Genomic DNA, 22,883 nt, shown 5'->3' with positions numbered 1-22,883 from the left:
CCATATTAGCAACACCTTAATTTGAAAAAAATACACACTAATTATAGTCAGAATTATGGAGCTCTAGATCAGTGGTTCCCAACTGGTCTGGCTTCGGGACCCACCATCACCCCTTAATGACCAGCCGACCCAAACCCAGGAACATTTTCATCTTCTTAATGTATTTAATGAAAAGATGGTGCAGTTTGAACCTGGAGTACAGATTATCACAGTATGCAACACAAACACACACACACTCAACATGAAATAAAGAAGTGAAACTACTTGAATATATAACAAACACTGTACTATTAAAACTATTCAGTCACTTATTCAAGCATTAATCATAAGCCTTATATAACAATCAGAACGTTTCAGTAGGAGCCATTTGTAACACACTCAGTGTTTACATGAAATAAAGCGACTACAGAAAAGTATTCAAAATTCATTCAAATTATGCAGCTTTAGCTGAGAATACTGAATCACTGAATCTTTAACAACCAACACTATGAAAAACAATCAGTTTGATGAGAGTGAATAGACAGCACTCAGCTGCATAAAAAAAATACCCTTTAAAATAAAAGCACAGGATTTTTTTCGTATCATTTTTATCTTGCCCAGGCAAAGGCCTGTGACCCACTGAAACGGGGCCGTGGCCCACTTTTGGGTCCCGACTGTTGGGACCTCAGGGTTTGTGACTATGAAACAATTCATGGATGCAGATTGAATTGTTTCTGAACTTTCAGATTGGGGCGTCCTCTGTGTGGAAACACAGCCAGGCACCTCAACAGGGGGTCTTTCCCCCTCCCCCATCTGCCTGCAGGCCTGTGTCAAGTGACACGTACCTGTGAACTCCAGATTCCATTCTGATTGGTCAACTGCAGTGGAAGTTGGCTTTCTACCAAGCAGACCAAGTTGGAATCTTTCTCTTTCCACTGGTACCCCTTTTCCACCGAGGCATTTTGAGGGCCGGTTCGGAGCCGGTGCCCAATCGCGAACCAGTTCTTCCTGTTTCCACAGACAAAGAGCCGGCTCTCGGCCTGGAAAACTGGTTCCCGAGCGGCCCCAACTCTTTGCTGGGCTGGAACTGGGCCCGGCTTACGTTAGGGGCTGGGGGCGGGGACGCTCGAGGCAACGGGGGAAAATACGCCGCTGCGGAGTTTTACTAACGTTACTGTTCCCGGTAAGTTTCACTTTTAAAATGTTTCACCTAGTTGCAAACCAACGACACATTTCTGTTTAGTTTACCAAGCTAGTGATTACGTTCGTAACAGCAGCAACTAGTGGCTTTGCTTCCTCGGGTAATGTAGGCTGACCGGCTAGCTAGCCAGCTAGCGTGATATTGCTAATAACAACGTTAGCATGCCACTTTCTGACTGCCGTTCGCTCACTAAACGTTACCAACTACCAACGTAACATAACATCTGTGTTCACATGGTCGTGGACACGTTTGTGATTAAACTGCTGTTCTCTGGTTTGTGTTTGTAGAGCTGTCGGACATCGGCGATATTGAACGGAGGTCCAACCTGCAGATGACTAAACATCAAACACTCTGATCTATTGATCACACACTGTTCTACACTTTAAAAAATGTTGTGATTTTAGTATTTTATTGTTATTGTATTATTTACCAAAATAAACACTTTTTCTGAAGAGACATGTCTGCTATGCTTGAAATTAGCGCTGCGGGGAAACCTCAGACGTATACAGTGACGTAATGACGTGGTTCTCTGGGCTCTCTAGCCGGTGGAAACGCAAACAGGTTCTCGGACGGTTCGCAAGTTGAACCAACTGCGAACCAGCACGGCACCGGCCCGGCTCTTGAACTATGGTTCGCGTTGGTGGAAAAGGGGTATGGGACATCAACCTGAAAACAGAGGTCCCATCCTCTCTTCCTCCTGCGACCTCGACCTGAACAGAAGTCTGCTCTTTCTCCTGGGATTTGGACTACAAGTCTCAAACTCCAAGCAGCGTCCTCAAAACAGCCAACAAGCTGGCTGTTGGAGCCTGCTTCTGCAACAAAGACAATAATTCCTAGTCGAGACGCATCTCACTAGAAATTCCTCCATCCACAACTTCAAGGACAGCAACATTCCTCACAGGAACCTGAAGACAGCAACCTTTCTTCAGAGGAACAACCAACCTTTCTTCAAGGACTGGTAACAATCGGGCATAGCTTAGGACAGAAACTGAATGTGATGACATTAATGTTTCCAAGTGATTTTCTATTTGATGTATTGTTGAGTTAAGTGTGTAACCTTAGTTCAGTTGTTAGTAGGGTTGCCAACCATCCCTTGAAAAACGGAATCGTCCCGTATTCAGAAACAAAAGTACGCGTCCCGTATTGAGCTGAAAAGGGACGCACTTTGTCCCGTATTACTGTGAGAATCAAAAATAGTGTGTAAAATGTCAATGGAATGAAAGAATACATGGCGCTTTATAAGAACATTTACGGTAAACATATTCTCAGCCTCTCCTGTTCTTTGACCAATGAGCTGACAGCACACTCACACAATAGTATGACAATCTAGAATTCCGCTCATCTCATTGGTCGAGGTACTGTTGCTTGCAGAGAAGATACTGGAAGACAACAAAGCAGCATGGACGACAGTGACGCCGACAGTGCTTTACAGGTTTCGGGCGGTACACCCTCTAGCAGCAATGCAACTACTCCTCCGAGAAAACAAAGAAAAGAACGCAAAAATACAGAGAGCAGCCCTCGACATTAACGGTTGCCCGCTTGCCCGGGGCAGGTAAACTCTGTGATCGGGCAACTAAAATGTGACGTGTAGTTGCCCGTTCGGGCAAGTGATTTTTTTTCTTTGAAAATACACTAAATTGACAAAATAAACGTCCTCCTATATCGCGGAAGCGGAGCTTTCTACAGCGCTGTGCTGCGGTTTTCGGCCAAACAGAATAATGCGGCGTTCACACCGAACGCGATAGACGCGAATACAATCGCGACGCGTGTATCGCGCCGCTTGATAATTTTGGACTTTTTTAGTGTCATTCGCGCCATTCGCGTCATTCGCTTCATTCGCGTCATTCGCTTCATTCGCGCATGACGCTCATTTTTGAGGGGAGCCGGCGGGTCACGTCGGCGGACCCTCCTCCTCCGCCTCGGGGTACCCGATGCCAGAGTCCGTGAGCCTCCTCCGGGAGCCACGTCCCTCGCACCTCTCCCCAGAGTCGGGGCCACATTCGACCTCAGATCAGATGAGACAACCCGCTGAATTTAAGCATATTACTAAGCGGAGGAAAATAAACTATCTAGGATTCCCTCAGTAGCGGCGAGCGAAGAGGGAAGAGCCCAGCGCCGAATCCCCGTCCGACGGGCGGGCGGACGTGGGAAATGTGGCGTACGGAAGACCGATTGCCCGGTGTCGCGCGGGGGCCTGAGTCCTTCTGATCGAGGCTCAGCCCTGACGGTGTGAGGCCGGTACGGCCCCCGTCGCGCCGGGGTCCGGTCTTCCCGAGTCGGGTTTGGTAATGCAGCCCGTCCATCTCAGCTCATCTGTCTGTCGGCTTGAACTCGTCGCTGATTGGATGTCGCGGCGCGATGCCGCCTGAAAAGTTCGATATTTTCAACTTTATTTGCGCCGCGTCAGACGCGCCATTCGCGCCGCGTCAGACGCGCCATTCGCTTCATTCGCGCCAGACGCTCCATTCGCGCCGCCTCCGCCTGAATCGCGTGTCATCGCGCCATTTACATTGGTTTTCAATGTAGAGTCGCCGCTCAATTCGCGTCTATCGCGTTCGGTGTGAACGCCCCGAAGAATCGTAACAATAATTTCCCCCGTCACCTCCGGGCTCCGGCGTACGACAACCGCTACAAATAAGTCACGTTATGTTCCTTCAGCCTCCGAAAACTGGCCAAGTGCCGGGTAAATGTAACGCAAATAAAAGAAAGACACCTGAAAACGAGACCCCGGGCCCGTCGGGATACGAAACTAAAAGGCAAAGGAACTTTTTAATAAGTTGGATTGAGAATTTTCCGTGGGTCCGTCATGACAAGGAAAAGGACGAGATGTTTTGCTTCACCTGCCGGGAGTTTCCGACAAAGAGAATGAAATACATTTTGAGGCCCTTTCTTCTGTTGGGCTGACAGGTGGTTTGACAGCTTTGCAGACCATAATTGTTATGTTTTGTATTTGTATTTACATTATAATAAATTATTATAAAATCAAACAAATACCTGTTTTATACATTTTCTTAATAGGCCGACGTTTTCCATTTTGGGCAAGTACATTTTGCCATCGGGCAAGTGGCTTAAAATGCTTAATGTCAAGGCCTGGAGAGGAATGGGAAGAAGTAAACACATGGAAAAATGCGCGATAACATCTATAAAGCGCACTGCACTGTGTGCCAGCGGACTTTTTCCATAGCCCATGGTGGACTAACTGACCTAAAGCAACATGCTTCCAGTGGTGGGCACACATGAAACATAAGGGACACCAAAACTAGGGGAACCCTAGACCAATTTATTGTCCACCAGGCAACGCCAGAGGCAGATGGTATGTAAAGAATGGTTAAGGTTAATATGGGAAAAGTACAATGAATGTCTGAATTGTATGGATAAATATATTATAATATTATTTTCTGTATAATAAACAAGTACAATTGCTAGATGAGTACATTAAATAGATAAATACATAAAACTAATACATAGATGAATAATAAAGAATACACAGTATACTGTATAACCTTACACATATCTTACAAGTTCAGATAGTTAGATATAACATGCATCATTTGTACTGTACAGGCAGTTGATATACTACACACAAACTATGCAGTAAAAAAAAATTTTCTTTAATTTACAGGTGACTGCTGCAGAGGTTGCCCATATCTACCACACTATAAAACATGGCTTAAGCTACAACTCAGCTGATTGTGCTCTGAAGCTAACTGTCAGAGCACAATCAATGTTATTTATTTTCTATGTGTTCATATCACTCAAATATGCATCTAATTCAATTCAGGTTGGAGTCAAATAGTAAAAAAAAATCGCTTCACACATACAAAAAAGGGTTAATAACATTCAGATTTAGTGATATAGAACATACAGTTTGCACGCTAACTAATCCAACTTTCCTAACGGCACTACATACATTAAATTAATTATACACATATGTAGAAACCTGTTCTCCAGGCAGGACCACACGGCCTCCCACAAAGAACACCCCCACTCCATATGGCAGACTGGTCGACACCCACAGCGGCCATCTTGTAACACGCACACACACACACGTATAGTATTTAGTTAGATAGGCCACTTAGAATTAGTGTATGTTTATTTGTTTATTGTTAATAAACCCCTTTTAAGCATACTGCTATGTTATTAATGTTGTATAATTGTGAGGGATATCAACCTCTTCTCTGCAAAGAATTCAAAAATCCTGTACTGTTTGTACTCATATGCTTATAGTTATTAATTATTGGCATTTGAGTACAAACCCCTTTACATGAGACTGAGTACAGGTTTGGTTATCTTTTTTCCCCTGATTGCAGGGTGGTGCCCCAGATTATTAATTATATTAATAATCCTATTAATATAAATAATTCTATTGATATTAATAATGATCTATTAACAACCAAATCTGCTCCTGCTACTTCCCCAACACGACCCACCAGTTGAGAACCACTGCTCTAGATGGTCAGTGATATTATAAGTCTATTAATTTACAGGTTCACACAGTCAATGATTTATTACCAGCTGTCATTGGTGCATTTGTCAGTTTAAATTGAGCTGATTTAGTCTGATTATGACTTTACCTTCTTATGAGTGTAATATTATCTCACGATCACATCAAGCTCTGAACGGTTAGCAGTTTTATACAAGTTGATCTCCTATCTTGAACATAATCTGCTCCAGAGAAGCTCAGGTGTGCAGCATCAGTTACCATGGTGATCTACCTGGTAAGAAGTGAACAACCTTTGTCGCTTTGTAGTACACAACTCTGCTTTGTCTTGCTGAACAACACCTCAACTTTGGCTGTAAAAACACAGCACTGATTTTGTTTTGTTCATTGATCTACAGTGGACTCGACCTTTGACCTTGAGGCTGCCGACTGGTTTGTGTTCATTGTCAATGGATCCGACAGGAAATCAACAGATCTGAGGAGGGGCAGTCCTATTCAAATCAACGTAACAGGATGGTCAGCGCAGCAGCCACTTTTATGTGTACCGTTGTCATTGCAACCACTGTAAGGGGCCAGCTAATAGTGCTAACTAGCTACAGTACAGAGCTAACTAGCCAGAAATCCGTCTGCAGCTTTGCATCCGATCTCGTAATCGTGAGCTGCAACAACATTTCATGAGCCCACTCAACATAACGACCATCACCAAGAGTCAATGATGTCTGTAAACAGTTTGTCTGTTCCACTCCATCCATCCATCCATCCATTGTCTACCGCTTATCCTGTATTCAGGGGCTGGAGCCGATCCCAGCTGTCATTGGGCGAAGGCAGGGTACACCCTGGACAGGTCGCCAGACTATCACAGGGCTAACATATAGAGACAAACAACCATTCACACTCACATTCACACCTACGGGCAATTTAGAGTTATCAATCAACCTATCCCCATCCTGCATGTCTTTGGACTGTGGGAGGAAGCTGGAGAACCCGGAGAGAACCCACGCTTACATGGCGAGAACATGCAAACTCCGCACAGAAGGAACACGGGCCGACCCGGTAATCGAACCCAGGACCCTCTTGCTGTGAGGTGAGAGTGCTACCCACTACACCACCGTGCAGCCCTGTTCTACTCCTATTCAATTTTTATACATATCAACATTTATGTAACTACTCTCGTTGGACAGCTTCATCTCTGCCTTTAGCCTAGCTTAGCACAAAGACGGAATGCTAGCTCCATCAAACAAAAATACAGATAAGCCCTAAAGTCATGTTGTAGCCAACAACCCAACCATTGATCCACCCTGTACTCAGCTGGGTTTAATGCGACCACAGTTTCATCAATACACTGATCCATACTGCAGACACCAGAGAACATTCTAGTCTGTCTAGTTAGCTGCACTCTGAGGCAACAGTGAGCAAAGACCAAAAACAGTGCTAATCCAAAAAAGAAGACGTATGTATGTAAACATAAAGTGAAACTCAAACTACTGCCATTGTATCCCTTCGCCAACCAGTCAAGAGGCACTTTACAGCCAAGCCTGTCCATCATGTCATCATTTTATCCTATTAGTCAAAATCAGCATTTGAATGCTTGAGTTTATGGATAAACATGTGTTTTGTGAGGTCGTATGTTCAATTGCATTTTGTGTATCACTATTTGCATGTATTTCACATCTGTCAAAACTCAATAAAAATATTTGTGAGAAAAACAAAGAGTGGTGCGTTTGTCAACTCGCTTTGGAAGGAGAGAGATGTATCGATACTCGATATTTGACAACAATAGTTTGTTTACAAGAATTCGCCAGAGGTGGAAGAAGTACTCAGATCCTCTACTGCGGTAAAAGTACTTCTACCACACTGTGGAAATGGTAAAACTACTGCATTGAAAACCTTATGCTTGGTTCAGCTCCGTGTTTCCGGTTGGGTGGGGTGGGTCCGGGCTGCTCCCACTAGACAAGAGCATGGCCGATTATTGGATTTTTAGGACCAATGCGGACATGTTAAGACTTCATTTGCAAACATCGTAACTGTGATGTGCGTGTGGGACGCCTCACGACGTCCCAACAGAAAGTCTAGCATCTTCTGCCTTCCATGAGATTTCCCATGACTTTAACCAATAGGAGCGCAGAGGGGAAAACCACTATAAACAAGCAAGCAGGAGAGAAACGAAATGCATTTTCCAGAGAGTTTAGCTTTAGAGAGTTGTGTGGTCAAACCTACTGTAAGTGTTGGATCTCATTCTTGTAGGAGATGAGAGCCGCCTGGTGGATCCCGTTCCCGCTGACCAGCAGCTCATTATCCAGAGCCAGAGTCAGGTCTGCCAGACTGAGACGATCCTCGAGCGGGAAGTCCAGAGTCTGAAACAAAACACATGTATTTCATCTGCAGAGATGAACAGGCCTTTAGAATATAGGTTAGATATTATACATGTTACGGCCCCAGCCTATGGCTGTGTCCTGTCTGTGTGTGTCTGCGTGGGTGTGTCTGCTGTGTGGGTGTGTTTACAGGCTGCTGATTGCGGACCGGCTGGAAGCGCCTGTGTATGGTTCCCTGATTGGCTGGCTGATATAAACCCCTGCCGGGGGCTGCCTCGCTCTCAAACTCATCCCAGAGACCTTCAACCTGCTGCACCTCTTTTGTTATGCTCTGCACCTGACAATATGCACCACACATACTGCATACCACTCAAACACCTGCACACACCACTGACGCTCACTCCCACACCCCATCGCACATTTCCTTTGTTGTCAACTCAATAAATATTGTATTTTTGCTACATCGCGCTGCCTTGCCCTTTGTGTTGTTGCGGCCTCAGAGCCGGGCGTAACAAGTTGGGGGCTCGTCCGTCCTTTTGAACCTTCTGGGCGTCTAATGGATTGGTTGCCTGGTGGGTATGTATTTCGCCAGGGACGTCTGTGTGAGCGCAGCAGTTGGATACTGCTGTGTGGGTAATTGGCGGCGCGTGGCGTTGGTGCGATATGGTTAGTATTTGTCCATATATGGTGTTGGTTGTGTTGCCGCGCATGCAGTGTGTGCGTCAGGAGCAGGTGTGTTTGTTCGACAGCTGATTCATTCATTCATTCGTGCGAGATGGGTCATGGTGGAAGCGGAGAAAGGTGAGTGTTGGACAAGGTGTGTGTGCATTGTTTTGTCGGAGTTTTCCTGGTAGGTATAGCGGCGTCTCCCCTTTGGGATTCGTCGTGGGGGGTTGTTAGTGTTGGGGTACGGTGGTTGAGAGCTTCCCTTTCCCTTTTCCCTTAATTTGCTCGGGAGCACTGCTCGTGGTTACGGGGCGGTGGTCAGTTTACTGGGTGCCGCTTGCGTGCCAGCGGGCGCTAGGTGCATAAATACCCGCCGCTACGCCCCATGAAGACTAGGGGGGAGTTAGGTAGTAAGAGTCTGGTTAGGCAGATAGCTAGCGGGGAACTCCGACTTGAGGCTGAAGGCCGTGAAGCGCACAGGTGAGTCCGACACTTAATTTTTTCTCCGTGTGTTTTTTTTTTTTTCCCTCTCGATGGATGAGTTGGTGAAGGCGTTTGTAGCGAGGCCGTCTGGGCAGTTGCTGGACGAGTGCTCAAGGGAGCAGTTGGTTAAATTGGCTGACTTTTACAAGGTCGATGTTGGGGACAGACGCGTAAAAGAGGGCGTTCGGGCCAATTTAAAGGTGGAGTTGTGTAAAATGGAGATTTTGGACGCAGGGAAGGGAGTCAGTGCTTCTGTGTGTGAGGACTCGTTTCCGCTTGTGGCGGGTCCTGGTGTTGGTCCTGCGTTGTCTTTCGAGCAGCAGAAGGAGTTGCTGGAGCTGCGTCTGAAGTTAGAGGCAGAGAAAGCAGACAGGGAATTGTCTGTGGAGAAGATGAAGCAGGAGACTGAGTTTGCGAAGCTGGAGCTGCAGAGGCAGCAGCTGCAGTTGGTTCGTGAGGGAAAAGCAGCCGCGGCTGATGTGTTACCTGGTGGATCCTCTGTGTTTGGGGGGAGTCCGGTAAGGACTGGTACAGGTAGTGATTTGAGTGATTTGAGACTTGTGCCTAAATTTAATGAGCGTGATCCGGAGACGTTTTTTCTCATGTTTGAGCGTCTGGGGGATGCACGGGGGTGGTCTGAGGCCACGCGCACGTTGTTGTTGCAGTGTGTGATAACCGGCAGGGCCCAGGAGGCGTATTCGTCCTTGAGTAGCATTGAGTGTGGGAGCTACGCACTGGTAAAGTCAGCTATTCTGAAGGCGTTTGAGCTGGTTCCTGAGGCGTACCGCCAGCGGTTTAGGACGTGGAGGAGAGGTGAGAAGTCACACATGGAGTTTGTACGTGACTTGTCCACTCATTTTGATCGCTGGTGTGTTGCTGCGGAAGTTGAATCGTTTGATGATCTGCGAGAGCTGGCTATTTTGGAGCAGTTTAAGAGCTCTGTGTCGGAGCGCATTGCGACTTACGTAAGTGAGCGCAAGGTTAAGACGGCAGCCGAGGCCGCTGCCTTGGCCGATGACTATGTGCTGACGCACGGGGGGGGGTGCTTCTGTGGCTCGCGGTGGCGGGTTCAGGGACACTTCGTCCGGCGGCAGTTCGTGGTCTGGCCGACATGTAAGACCAGCCGAGCAGCAGAGGAACGATCATGGTGCACGTGAGTCTGATAAAGTGTGTAGTTTCTGTCACAAGCGGGGCCATTGGAGGCGTGATTGTTATGCGTTAAAGTCCAGGCCTAAGCACACAGAGTCCAGTTTTTCCCCCAAGCCGGCAATGCTTGTTGCGCCGGTCTTGGAGGGGTTACCGGCAGATGGTGAGGCGGGGCCTCAGGTGGCCGGTGTGGGGCTTAACTCTTTTGAGCCTTTTATCAGTGAAGGTGTTGTTTCTCTGGTAGGTGGGGACGAGTGTGTGCGCGTGAAGATATTGCGAGATACTGCCGCTTTTGATTCTTTCATTTTGACATCAGTCTTACCGTTTTCAGATGCGACCTACACTGGGTCGTTTATCCCTGTGCTTGGGATGGGATTGAAAGTTTTGCGTGTGCCTCAGCACAAAATGATGTTGTCGCGTGATCTGTTTCAGGGTGAAGTGGTGGTTGGTGTGCGACCGGCGTTGCCTCTAGATGGAATCGAGGTGATTTTGGGTAATGATATATGCGGTAGTAGAGTGTGGGCTGATGTGCCCCCTCCTATTGTGGTTCCGGTGCCCCTCGTTAGCAGTGACCCTGATAAGAACGAGAGGGAGTTCCCTGATGTATTTACTGCATGCGCTGTGACACGTGCCATGGCGCGCGCGCAAGATGATGAGAGTTCCGCAGCAGAGGCTGATGGTTCACTACAGAATGATGTAACATGTCCTGATGTCCCTTGGTCTGTCTCTTGTAGTGAGTTGGTGGAGCAGCAGCAGACGGATCCCTCCCTCAAGGCGTTGCTGGAGTCGGTTTGCCCTGTTGGTGAGGTGGAAAATCATGCACAGTGTTATTTTGTTGCTAATGGGGTGTTGATGAGGAAATGGGTGCCGCAGTGGGAAACCTTTGTTGGGGATCCTGTGTTGCAAGTTGTTGTTCCCTCTAAGTTTCGCAGCTTGGTGTTGCAGATTTCCCATGACGAGAGTGGTCACTTGGGCGTCAGGAAGACATATGACCGCATCCTGAGGTATTTCTTCTGGCCCCGGTTGAAGAGGGATGTGTCGGCCTATATAAAATCATGTCATGTGTGTCAGGTCACCAGTAAGCCTAATCAGACCCTCAAGCCTGTTCCTTTGGTCCCAATACGTGCTTTGAGTCAGCCATTTGAGCACCTTGTCATTGATTGTGTGGGGCCCTTGCCACCTTCGAGGTCAGGAGTTTGTTATTTACTCACAGTGATGTGCCAGAGCACAAGGTATCCAGCAGCTTACCCACTGCGCACGATCACGGCCAGGTCTGTGGTGCGTGCTTTGTCGCAGTTTATGTCAGTTTTTGGTGTTCCTAGAGTCATTCAGTCCGACCAGGGGTCTAATTTTTCTTCTCATCTGTTTTCCCAGGTCCTGAAACAGTTGCGGGTCAAGCATAATCAGGCCTCTGCCTACCACGCGCAAAGTCAAGGCGTTCTGGAAAGATTTCACCAGACTCTGAAATCAATGTTGCGTGCGTATTGTGTTGAAATGTCAAGTGATTGGGTAGAGGGCTTACCATGGCTGTTGTTGGCCGCTAGGGAAGTCGTTCAGGAGAGCATAGGGTTTAGTCCCAACGACCTTGTGTTTGGTCATACTGTTCGGGGCCCTTTGGCCCTCTTGCGTGACAATTGGAAGGAGGAGGAGCCTCCTCAGAATCTTCTGGAGTATGTGTATGGTTTTCGCTACAGGTTGTATAGGGCTCAGGAAGTAGCTAAGAGTAAATTGGGGGGTGCGCAGAGCAAAATGAAAAAACATTATGACCGTGGGGTTGAGAACCGTGTTTTTCTCCCAGGGGATCAGGTCTTGGCTCTGTTGCCCATTGTAACATCCCCTTTTCAAGCTAAGTTTTTTGGTCCTTACTCTGTGGTAAAGAAGTTGTCTGACCTGAATTACCTGGTTGCTACTCCAGATCGTAGGTCTTCTACTCAACTGTGTCATGTGAATTTGTCGAAACCCTACTGTGTTCGTGTGCAGGAGGCCAGTGAGGTGGTGCAGCCGTCGGATGTCCATCCTGCCTGTGTGTCTGCTTCTTCATCCCCTGTGGTGGCAGAGCAGGGAGGGGACGGCGTCCCAGGCCCTGATGATGCTATACTTTATGGTCGGCTCAAGAATTCTGAGACTTTGCAGAATTTAGATGGTTTGTTTAGTCATTTAGAGGTTTCTAAACGCGCACAGTTGGTCAGTCTGATAAAGAGTTATACATGTTTGTTCAGTGATACACCTACACGCACACATTTGATCGAACATGACATTGATGTGGGAGATTCTAAGCCCATTAAGCAGAAGTTTTACCGTGTTCATCCAGAGAAGCGCAAGTTTCTTGATGCCGAGGTGAAGTATATGTTGGAGAATGACATTGCGGAGCCATCTTGCTCCCCCTGGGCTTCACCTTGCTTGCTTGTTCCTAAATCAGATAACACGCCCAGATTTTGTTCTGATTTTCGTAAAGTAAATAGTGTTACAAAACCAGATTGTTTCCCCCTCCCCCGTGTGGAGGATTGTGTCGACCAGGTTGGGTCAGCTAAATTTGTGAGCAAATTTGATTTGCTCAAAGGGTATTGGCAGGTGCCATTGTCGAAGAGAGCGAAAGACATTGCCTCGTTTGTGACACCCACGGGTTTGTATTCTTATTCGGTAATGCCTTTTGGGTTGCGAAATGCGCCGGCGACCTTCCAACGCCTCATGAACGGGGTTGTGAGTGGTCTGGAGGGTTGTTCGGTGTATTTGTACGATGTCGTGGTTTATTCTGATGAATGGGACGTTCACCTTGACCGCATTGGGAAGTTGTTTGACCGCTTGGCTCACGCACATTTAACTGTAAATCTGGCCAAATGTGACTTTGCGAAGGCTACAGTTACCTATCTCGGTCGTGTGGTAGGTCAAGGGAGAGTCTGTCCTGTGCGAGCCAAGGTGCAGGCTATTGATAACTATGTTCCTCCTACAACAAAGAAAGAACTGATGAGGTTCTTGGGGCTCGTTGGGTATTATCGTTGTTGTTGTAGGAACTTTTCAACTGTTGTGGCGCCTCTTACTAACTTGTTGAAGGGTAAAGTCAAGTTTGAGTGGTCTCCTGCGTGTCAGTCTGCATTTGAGAATGTGAAGTCTCTGATTTGTAATGCTCCGGTTTTGGCTGCTCCTCGGTGGGACAGGCCCTTTAAAGTGGAGGTAGATGCCAGTTATGTGGGGGCAGGAGCGGTGTTAATGCAACCTGATGACTTGGAAGTGGATAGGCCTGTTTGTTTTTTTTCTCGGAAGTTTAACAAGCATCAGTTGAATTATTCTGTTATCGAAAAAGAAACACTGGCTTTGGTTTTGGCTTTGCAGCATTTCAGTGTCTATGTTAGCTCTGGGCCTGTTGTTGTGTTTACTGACCATAACCCTTTGACGTTTCTAAATTCTTTACAGTGTCCAAACCAGCGCTTGATTCGTTGGGCCCTGTTGTTGCAGTCCTTTTGCCTTGAGATCCGCCATATCAAGGGCTGTGATAACCTGGTGGCTGACGCCTTGTCAAGGGCTCCATGTGATTAGCCTGTTGGCTGTGTACTCATGTTGGTTTCTGTTTTATGTTTTTCAGGTGCCGTCTGCTTCTGTGTCCCTTTCCCTTGGGCCTTTTGGGCTACCAGGGTTCCGTGTGGGACCCTGTCTTTATGGGGGGGGGGTGTTACGGCCCCAGCCTATGGCTGTGTCCTGTCTGTGTGTGTCTGCGTGGGTGTGTCTGCTGTGTGGGTGTGTTTACAGGCTGCTGATTGCGGACCGGCTGGAAGCGCCTGTGTATGGTTCCCTGATTGGCTGGCTGATATAAACCCCTGCCGGGGGCTGCCTCGCTCTCAAACTCATCCCAGAGACCTTCAACCTGCTGCACCTCTTTTGTTATGCTCTGCACCTGACAACATGCACCACACATACTGCATACCACTCAAACACCTGCACACACCACTGACGCTCACTCCCACACCCCATCGCACATTTCCTTTGTTGTCAACTCAATAAATATTGCATTTTTGCTACATCGCGCTGCCTTGCCCTTTGTGTTGTTGCGGCCTCAGAGCCGGGCGTAACATACATTATTGGATAGGATTAATTGATGCATTAATGTGAAAACATTTCAACTTGAATCATTTCTTTATCAAGTTCTGATGTGTGATTTAAGTATTCAGTTCATTGTGTGCACGGACAGACAGACAAGACAGACGTGGCAGCAGGATTTTAGTAGTTATTTTGCACCTGTCCCTGTGTGTGGTCATGGTGGGGAAGGTGGCTTTCGTTTGTTCTGACCCTTATTACCCAGATGCTTTTGTCCAAAGCAACTTCCAATGAGTTCATTGGTCAGAAGAAAGTGAAACAATATATATATATATATAACAATATATGTCGGTACAGTAAGGCCAGGGGCCATTCATCGGGCCCTGATCAGTTAAAGTGAGATAAGGACGTTTCTCAGAGTTGGTCCAGGAAGGGGGAAAGACCAAAAGGTCTTTTCTCTCAAGACATTTACATTTAGGTCATTTAGCAGACGCTTTTGTCCAAAGCGACTTACAATAAGGGGGGGGGGGGGGGGGGTGTTAGTGGGTCATGCTATGTAGAGTCGAGGTGAAGTCTGAACAGGTGAGTCAAGAGCCTTTTTCGGAAGATGGCAAATGACTCTGCTGTCCTGACATTGGTCTGGAGTTCGTTCCACCACTGAGGCGCCAGAACAGAGAAGAGTCTGGACTTTGCTGAGCGACATTTGTTTGATTTCAGCGATGGTGTTACCAGCCGGCCAGCTGAAGTAGAGGAGCGAAGTGGTCGCTTCGGGGCGTGAGGTTTGACCAGTGTTTGAAGGTAGATGGGTGCTGTTCCATTGATGGCCCTGAAGGCCAGTGCCATCGTCTTGAATTGGATGCGTGCTGCAACAGGGAGCCAGTGGAGGTGACGGAGGAGGGGGGTCACATGGGAGAATTTGGGTAGATTGAAGATAAGACGTGCTGCAGCGTTCTGGATACGTTGCAATGGTTTAGTCGCAGAGGCCGGGAGTCCAGCCAGGAGAGAGTTGCAGTAGTCAAGGCGGGAGATGACCAGTGCTTGGACCAGGAGTTGCGTTGCATCCTTTGTGAGGAAGGTCCGAATCCTGCGGATATTGTAAAGGGCAAATCTGCAGGACACAGCAGTGATGTTGGGGGTGCAGGATAGTTGGTCATCGAGGATTACACCCAGGTTCCTCGCAGTTGAGGAAGGTAATACTGTGATGCCCATGACAGTGACCGACAGGTCCATGCGAGGGCAGTCTTTCCCTGGGATGAAGAGGAGTTCAGTTTCATTCAGGTTAAGCTTGATGTGATGTGCAGTTGTCCAGACAGAGATGTCAGCCAGACAGTCCGAGATGCGAGTTGCAATGTGAGTGTCAGAGGTTGGGGGAAAAGAGAGGAACAGCTGGGTGACATCTGCGTAGCAATGGTAGGAGAATCCATGCGATGTAATAACAGAACCTAGTGATCTGGTGTATAGTGAGAACAGAAGCAGTCCTAGTACCGCTAGGCTCAAGATCAACGAGAATTACTTCTTCTAGTCAGGATAACAAAAGTTAACCACAATCAAATAGGAGCAGCAGGACATTTGATCAGTAGAAGAGAAAGGAATATTAGGATGAGATGAAAATAAAATTGTGAGGTAACGCATTTTCTTCTACAGATGTCAATAGAACAGGTTTCAAGCACTCCTAGTTGCTAGGTCAGCCCACTGCTGGTATACAACAAAGATAGCTAGGGTAAGAAGTACTATTTTTAAGTGCCAGGACGTACGAACATCCAAGTTAGTGCAGAATTTATTTTTTGATAAATAAGGACCCTGGATCCTTTGTTCAGAGGATTTTGAAGGATACTTGCGAGTATCCTCCAGGCTCCCTGTGGAAATATGCTCGTACTTTCAGCAATTTCCCCCGAGTAGTCAAAAATAATCTCTCTGTGAATTAAAGGTATATTCTGACCATTCACAGTTGGTGATTGTTGAAACAATGTAAAGAGGTAACCTGAATGTTGTGATCAGTGCGTTTTCCAATGGTGTTAGGTGACATTTTGGAGCCGTCCCACCAACGAAGAAGGTTAACTACCTACAGTCTAGGTAGGCACATTTTCATAATTAACTGAAAATATCTTTACACGTCTCACTGGGTGGGGTTGATGGTGCAGTGTCATCATTTATATCTATACAACCAATGGGTTTGCATAAAATTCTTCATAGATGTAGCCTCTTTATTGGCTCTTGTAGGGATCCAGACTGATGCATTCATTTTAAATGCAAATGTTCTGGGGGAGGAAACACTGGCCATGTATCATATTTAATACAAATCTAACGTTTTATACCCTCAATGCTGTTTTAGTTTTCCCCCATGGTATCAACTAGAACATTAAAAGCTACAGTATTGTGACACCACTCATCTCAATAAAAGCTGCATTAGTTTTCTATGATTTCTGCTCTGAAGGTCGTATTCATGATCAGAGGAGGCCCAGATGAAGTTAGTTAGTCTTTACTTCAAATTAAGAAATAGGTCATAAACAGCTCATTCAGAAACACAATTTTAAAAAATATGGTCTAGGGGAAAATAAAGTTGGCTTCAAGTCACCAACAAATACTTTAAATTTGAAATGCTCTCTCAATTATTTAGCAGTACTTTTAAAGTTATTCCAAGAGTTACTCACAATCAACCTTGCTGATTGTATTATATCAATGTTAAGCAGTGATACTTCTACAATAGAAAAGTGACAACACATTTACATTTTGTTAGAGTTTCTGGAACCTCCTTTTCTTGTTTCCTCTTCATTTCAAGTGTCAATATTTCCTCTGAGGTTGGTGGAGACGCTCTTTGTTTCAGCTTATAAAACACAGCTGCACACAAGAAGCATTGGGGTTTTGTCAGAGTGACGAGTGAAAATGATGACAGATAAAAGGTTTGTTTAGAGTTTCTTTACCATGGTAAAGGACCAGATCTGATACAAGCTTCTCCTCCCCAAAGACCCATCTACTCTGACTGGAGATTTGAAACTAAATCAAAGTCACTAGAGCCCTTGAAACCAGCCTGGCCCTGGTCTGTACTGACCTGCAGGATGTCCTGGCTGTTCCGGATGCCCTCCTCAGTCCAGAGGGCAATGACTCGATCGGGGCTGGTGCATCCTGATCCTTCATCCAGCCGGCTGAGGACTCTCTGACCCACCGTGGCCGTCAGCAGGGAGGGCGAGGTGGAGCGAGCCGAATGCTGCTCTAACAGAGCCTGAGACTGCATGGTCAACAGGAAATCAAAACGTTGAAATGGTTCGTCTCTGCTTGTTTTTTAAATAATTGTAACAATGAGGGCTCAAAGTAGATTAAAAACTGCAGGATTTCAGGCTGTTGCTGCAGGGTGACGTGGGAACATTTAATCTGGATTAGCCCACTTTCACTCAGACACGCAGGACACAAACACCAGTCCAGAACCAACAGTCGTCTTACCTCCGGGAGTCACTTAAGTCTGTCTTTAAAGAGTAACTAAACCCCAGAGTTTTGGCTGAAGTGCCTCTAGCCTGTGAATTCAAAAATGCCTCTAGAAGGTATATACGTCCAGTAACATGTATCCTCCTTTTCTGTGTAAGTCCAGCATTACAACCACAGAACAGGCCTTTTCTGTGGACTAAACCATCAGCATTACAACATTTAAAGGACACAAGTACAGCATCACTTCTATACAGTCCTGTATATTAGTGTTTGAAGTTCACTCGGCATTTTTGGATTATATTGTATTTTTCTCATGTTTCACGTTTTAACAGTGTAAAAATGTAAACAAGGTTGTTATCTCCTCTGCTTGAAAATACTTGATCTGATCTGTGTAGACTTTGTAACAAACTTTTAAATCCACACATTTCAACATAGATCCGTTTGTTCATCAGTGAATTGTAGTAAATCACCTGTGTGTAGGCTCTCTTCCTGTCTGTCCTCACCCATGTTAACAGACCACAGCCTGACATCAGACCTGACGTGCAGTACATGATGGTTTCTACCTGTCTGTCTGTCTCAACTGCTACCTGTTGTTCTGAGTCTCTCACACTTGATTGGACTGATGACTGTCAGCTGCAGCAGAGACTCCTGATTGGCTTGTTGGTGGAGAGGTGATGTTGCCTTCAGGAGCTCCTCATGAACTCAGAAACTCTCTTTGGTGAGATAGTGAGAGTGTTGTTCAGTTTTAAATATGAATATAGATAGCTTTTAACTTTAGTTGAGTTTCGCCAAGTCTGTTTAAAGGTTTGATTTGAATGGAATTGTAATCATCTAGCTGGTTTAAATGGCCTTGATTTTGAGCTTTGTGTTCACATGAAATCATTTCTCCACATGAACATTGGAGCTGTCCGAGTTCTTCCCAAAAGATTAATCTAGCGATTCTTTTTTCGATTAATCGACTAATCTAAAGATTATTTTTTCGATTAATCTAACAAATTATTTTTCAGTTATTGATTATTTCACATTACTTGATCAACTATTCACGCAATATGGTGTTGGGACCTAACCGTTAGGACTACACAATGCGGCCTACAGAAGCCTACACATGCGGCCAGGACAAAGGGACAAAGGGGATTAAAAACTACACCGCCATTTTAGTTTCACATCTCACCCAGGTGAGAGATGCGACGCCACCCAACCATCCTATTGGCTGACATCTTCAGGGAACCCCGGGGGGTCCCCTGGAGCGGCCTGAGCTTTATAAACCGAAGCCGCCCGGAGAACGCTCTCTTATTCACTCTTACTCCGACTCCTACTCTGGCCTCTTCCTACAACCGGCGCAACACCACGTTGCAACGGGAGGCGACCCCCTCCCGCAGCGCACCGCTGCAACAAGAGGAACCAAGCCGGTTCCTGCCGTCCAGCTACCAGACGCTGTCTGAAGTAAGCTGACTAAATCGCCAAGCCGCGATTATATCGCCGTCCGTGGAAGAAAGAAACACGGACTGTTTTCTTTATTTGAGTTTGATTAACGAGAGGAAACCCGCTCCGCTCTCGTCTGGACGAAGCCGACTCATCACGTCCCCCGCTGACGCCGGGGACTCACGAACCACCGCCGTTACGGAACGCCGTCATCGTCTTACGCAACGATACCAGTAAGAGGCTATCAGTCTGGGCAGAGACACAAGTGATAGTGTAGGATATGCTTGTAATTCTTGTTAATGTGTTTTAAGTTCTGATCGCGGACCGCCGAGTCCGTTGGTTCATGTGCTGCTGTATTTGAATGCTGATCGTGATCGCCGCTGGGTTGATTTCTGTAACAGTGTTTTCGACTAACCTCCGCCATATTCGCGAGCTCAGAAAGCCTCTACTATCAGTTAAAAGACCGGTCTCGCGGAATAAACGCCAGTTCATTCACGCGAGCCCGTGTGGTAACGGCACGCTTTCTGTCCCTCCGAATATCGCTCGCGCATTTTCTCTCTCTTTGTTTGTGACCCGCTAACACACACACACACATACACGTGTCCTAAGCCAGCTGTTCCCGGCGGGCGCTAGGGACATAGCTACATCTGGTGGCTACATACGGCTATCTCTCTCTCTCTCTCGCTACTCCGTCAGACCTCAGTGGCTCCGCCCCTGACCGCTGCGAGGAATAACTCCACCTCTCTCTCTCTCTCGCTACTCCATCAGACCTCAGTGGCTCCGCCCCTGAACGCTGCGAGGAATAGCTCCACCTCTCTCTCTCTCTCGCTACATCTGGTGGCCGCCCATAGCCATCTCTCCCTCTCTCTCTCTCCCTCTCTCTCGACACGCACGCACACACACACACGCACATGCACACGCACGCGCACACACACACACATCCTTTGTTTAAGCTTAGCTTTGTGTGTTAGGTAGTTAGGTAATAAGGCTTTGTTAATTGCAGTGTTATTGATTGTGATCATTATTACTGATTTTAATAAATCTTATTATATTATAACTAGCGGTCTCTTGTGCTTGTTGTGTATATGTCACTGGATAACAGCAGGTTGTGAAGGCTAGTGCTTGAATTTCACGCCTTTTAATTGTTCGATTGGTTTTGTACTCCTATGCCAATGATCACGATGATTGGCATGTGAGTATAAAACCTTCATATTGAGACTGAATACGGTTTTAGGTTATCTTTTCCCTGATCCCAGGGTGGTGCCCCGTTTATTCATGATTATATCATGATAATATATTAAATATAATTATTAATACCGATAATCATATTGATATTAATAATTAACTGTTGATAACCAAATCTGCTCCTGCTACAACCCCAACAATGGATATCAAAACATTTCTTGTGAACATTTCAATATTGAAACATTTCTTTAACATGGCACAAACTAATGAGACCAACAACTGCTTAGTGCAATGTACTGTTATGAACCTTCAATAAAACAGTACATATTAAAGAGGGAGATATCACAAGTTTCTTCTTCTGGTACTTCTTCTTTTTGTTATTAGCCTGTTGTTATTATTATTTTATTATTATTATTATTATTATTATTAATCAAAGGTATGGCATATGACTATGAAAATCAATCCGTGTACCCTTCGTTCTTTGGTTTTTCCGTTTCAAAACCAAATTAAAATAACAGAAAAACAACTTTGTTTTTCTGTTATTTTGTTTTAAACCCAGAACGGAAAAACAGAATAACACACATTTTGTAGCTGTAATTCTGTTTTAAAACAAAAACAGAATAACGTGAAAATTAAGTTTTTTGATTTTTACTGTTTTGTTATTGTGCTATTTGGAAAATTTGGGGAATGCTGGGAGACTTCTAATCCTTACCCTAAGTAGCAAGAACATAGAGACAGACATCTCTCTTTAAAATCACCAACTTGTGGGTAATTTATTTCCACAAACACAATCATACAGCAGCAACGAGCCTACAGTATGAATGTAAATATCTAAACTAGACCTGGTTAAGACTTGTGTGCAGTTTATTTTGAAGGAAAAGTGAAATGGTGCTTTAAGAGAAAGTTATTTTCCATGCAGCACCCATTAAAACTATGATAGAAAACCATCAATTGATTTAAAAAATGTAATTTCTTTCCCCCTTGTAATTCCCCATGAATGTGTCGTGAAAGAGGATATGTTTTGTTTTTTGATCAGTTTATTATTTTAGTCTATGCATTAGTCCATTATTAGATTCCTTCTGATGCTGACTATCACATAGAAAGGTGTTTTTGAGGCTCAGACAGACCTCTTGTGTTCATTGGCAGCTCATTATGAGAGAGATCACGTCCACCTTCGGTGTGTGACGCACATTTCCTAATATGGACTTCACTCCTATAGAGGGTGACCCCTAATTTTCACTGGATCCGCTGCATGTGTGTGAACTACAGGTCTTGGAATTGGGTTAAAATTCCGCGTAGTCAAGCCAGCCGCTCCAACATCTTAAGTGCGCCCTTATTAAAGACTTTATGGCAAATACACGGAGACAACTGGGAAAGTCGGGGCTAATTTACAAGAGCCTGTGTGAGCTTCGGTTTTTTTACCGACTTTCCCAGTTGTCTCCATGTATTTGCATGCTTTCCCCATGTGTTCCCACAAGTGTGTGTGAATGCTTGTGTCAGCCCTGTCATAGACCCTGTGCCCTGCCTTCGCCCAATGTCAGATGGGATCAGCAGGATAAGGATACTCATCCAACATTTAGATTGCTTTTGCTTATTGAAGCTATTTTTACTAAAATTTGTAAATAACTTATGTGGCAATGACCAATCCTTAGTCTCTCTCCTTGAAGTCCTCTGCACCTCTGTGATTGTTCAGCATCTATTTTCGGTCATTTTGCATCCTTTTGTGATGGGTTTGCTTCTATTTTTAGTTGTTATGTGAGTGAGACTGACCCGATGTGGCGCCCTCTGTAGGTCAGCTGATCGAACTGGCGTGGAGCAGGAGATGGGGCCGGAGCCACGCAGAACCTTCTGGAAGTCCCTGATGCTGACTCTGCCGTCTAGGTCTGCGTCCAGCTTCCTGAGCAACAAGTCCAGCTCCTGTTTCCATGTGGACAGATGTTACTGATGGTCATAATATGCATAATCACATCTCATGTCCTCCTGTGATTTCTCACCTCAGTGTTGAGCTGATGCAGGCCCAGGTGATCACACACTGCTGTCAGCATGCCTCCTCCTCCTCCTCCTCCTCCTCCAACAACAACCCCCAGCTCCACCTCCTGCTGCTGCTGAGGATCTGCACACATAAAGCAAAAGACTCATTAATAAAAAAAAAAGCTTGTTGTGGATTTGAAGCCAGAATCAAGGACACCTGGGGTTGTGTTCCAGAAAGCAGGTTTTCCTGAAACTCTGAGTTTGTTAACCCTGAGAAGAGGGATACTCCGTTCCAGAAAGATAGGTAACTCAACCTTTAGGTCAGTTACCATAGTAACTGACTCTGTGAACCTAACCTGCTCGCTGGCAGGTTTGCTTCAACAAACCCTGAGGTTCTCCTACATGTCTCCGCCTTTTTCCGGAATCTGAACCAACTCTGAAAAAAATGTGCTGTCCTTTCCTCGTCAGCCTAATCGATATGGAAATAAAAGTGATTCTAGCAGCTTTACTTCGGAGATGATTTTGATTACCTTTCCTACCGATCACAATAATCACCGACTCACAAACAATAATCTCCGACTCACATTTTCAACAGTTCATATCGCGGACATAATCCAGATTCTTTGCA

General features: G+C 45.8%; 1 protein-coding gene across 3 annotated transcripts in view; it reads right to left on the bottom strand.

The window, feature by feature from the left end:
* ninl (ninein-like) overlaps positions 1-22,883 on the bottom strand; it is an 80,645-nt gene that overhangs the window by 18,438 nt on the left and 39,324 nt on the right. For all 3 annotated transcript variants that reach the window (XM_084021595.1, XM_084021594.1, XM_084021596.1), the window contains exons 6-9: positions 22,279-22,397; positions 22,055-22,201; positions 17,307-17,483; positions 7,839-7,975 (exon numbers count right to left, since the gene is read on the bottom strand). In XM_084021595.1, the coding sequence (XP_083877721.1) occupies positions 7,839-7,975; positions 17,307-17,483; positions 22,055-22,201; positions 22,279-22,397 (580 nt within the window). The remainder of the gene's footprint in view (positions 1-7,838; positions 7,976-17,306; positions 17,484-22,054; positions 22,202-22,278; positions 22,398-22,883) is intronic.

This window comes from Eutrigla gurnardus, assembly GCF_963514095.1.
Source record: "Eutrigla gurnardus genome assembly, chromosome: 11".
In the NCBI taxonomy this organism is placed as follows: domain Eukaryota; kingdom Metazoa; phylum Chordata; class Actinopteri; order Perciformes; family Triglidae; genus Eutrigla; species Eutrigla gurnardus.
This window is presented reverse-complemented; position numbering and strand designations above follow the sequence as displayed.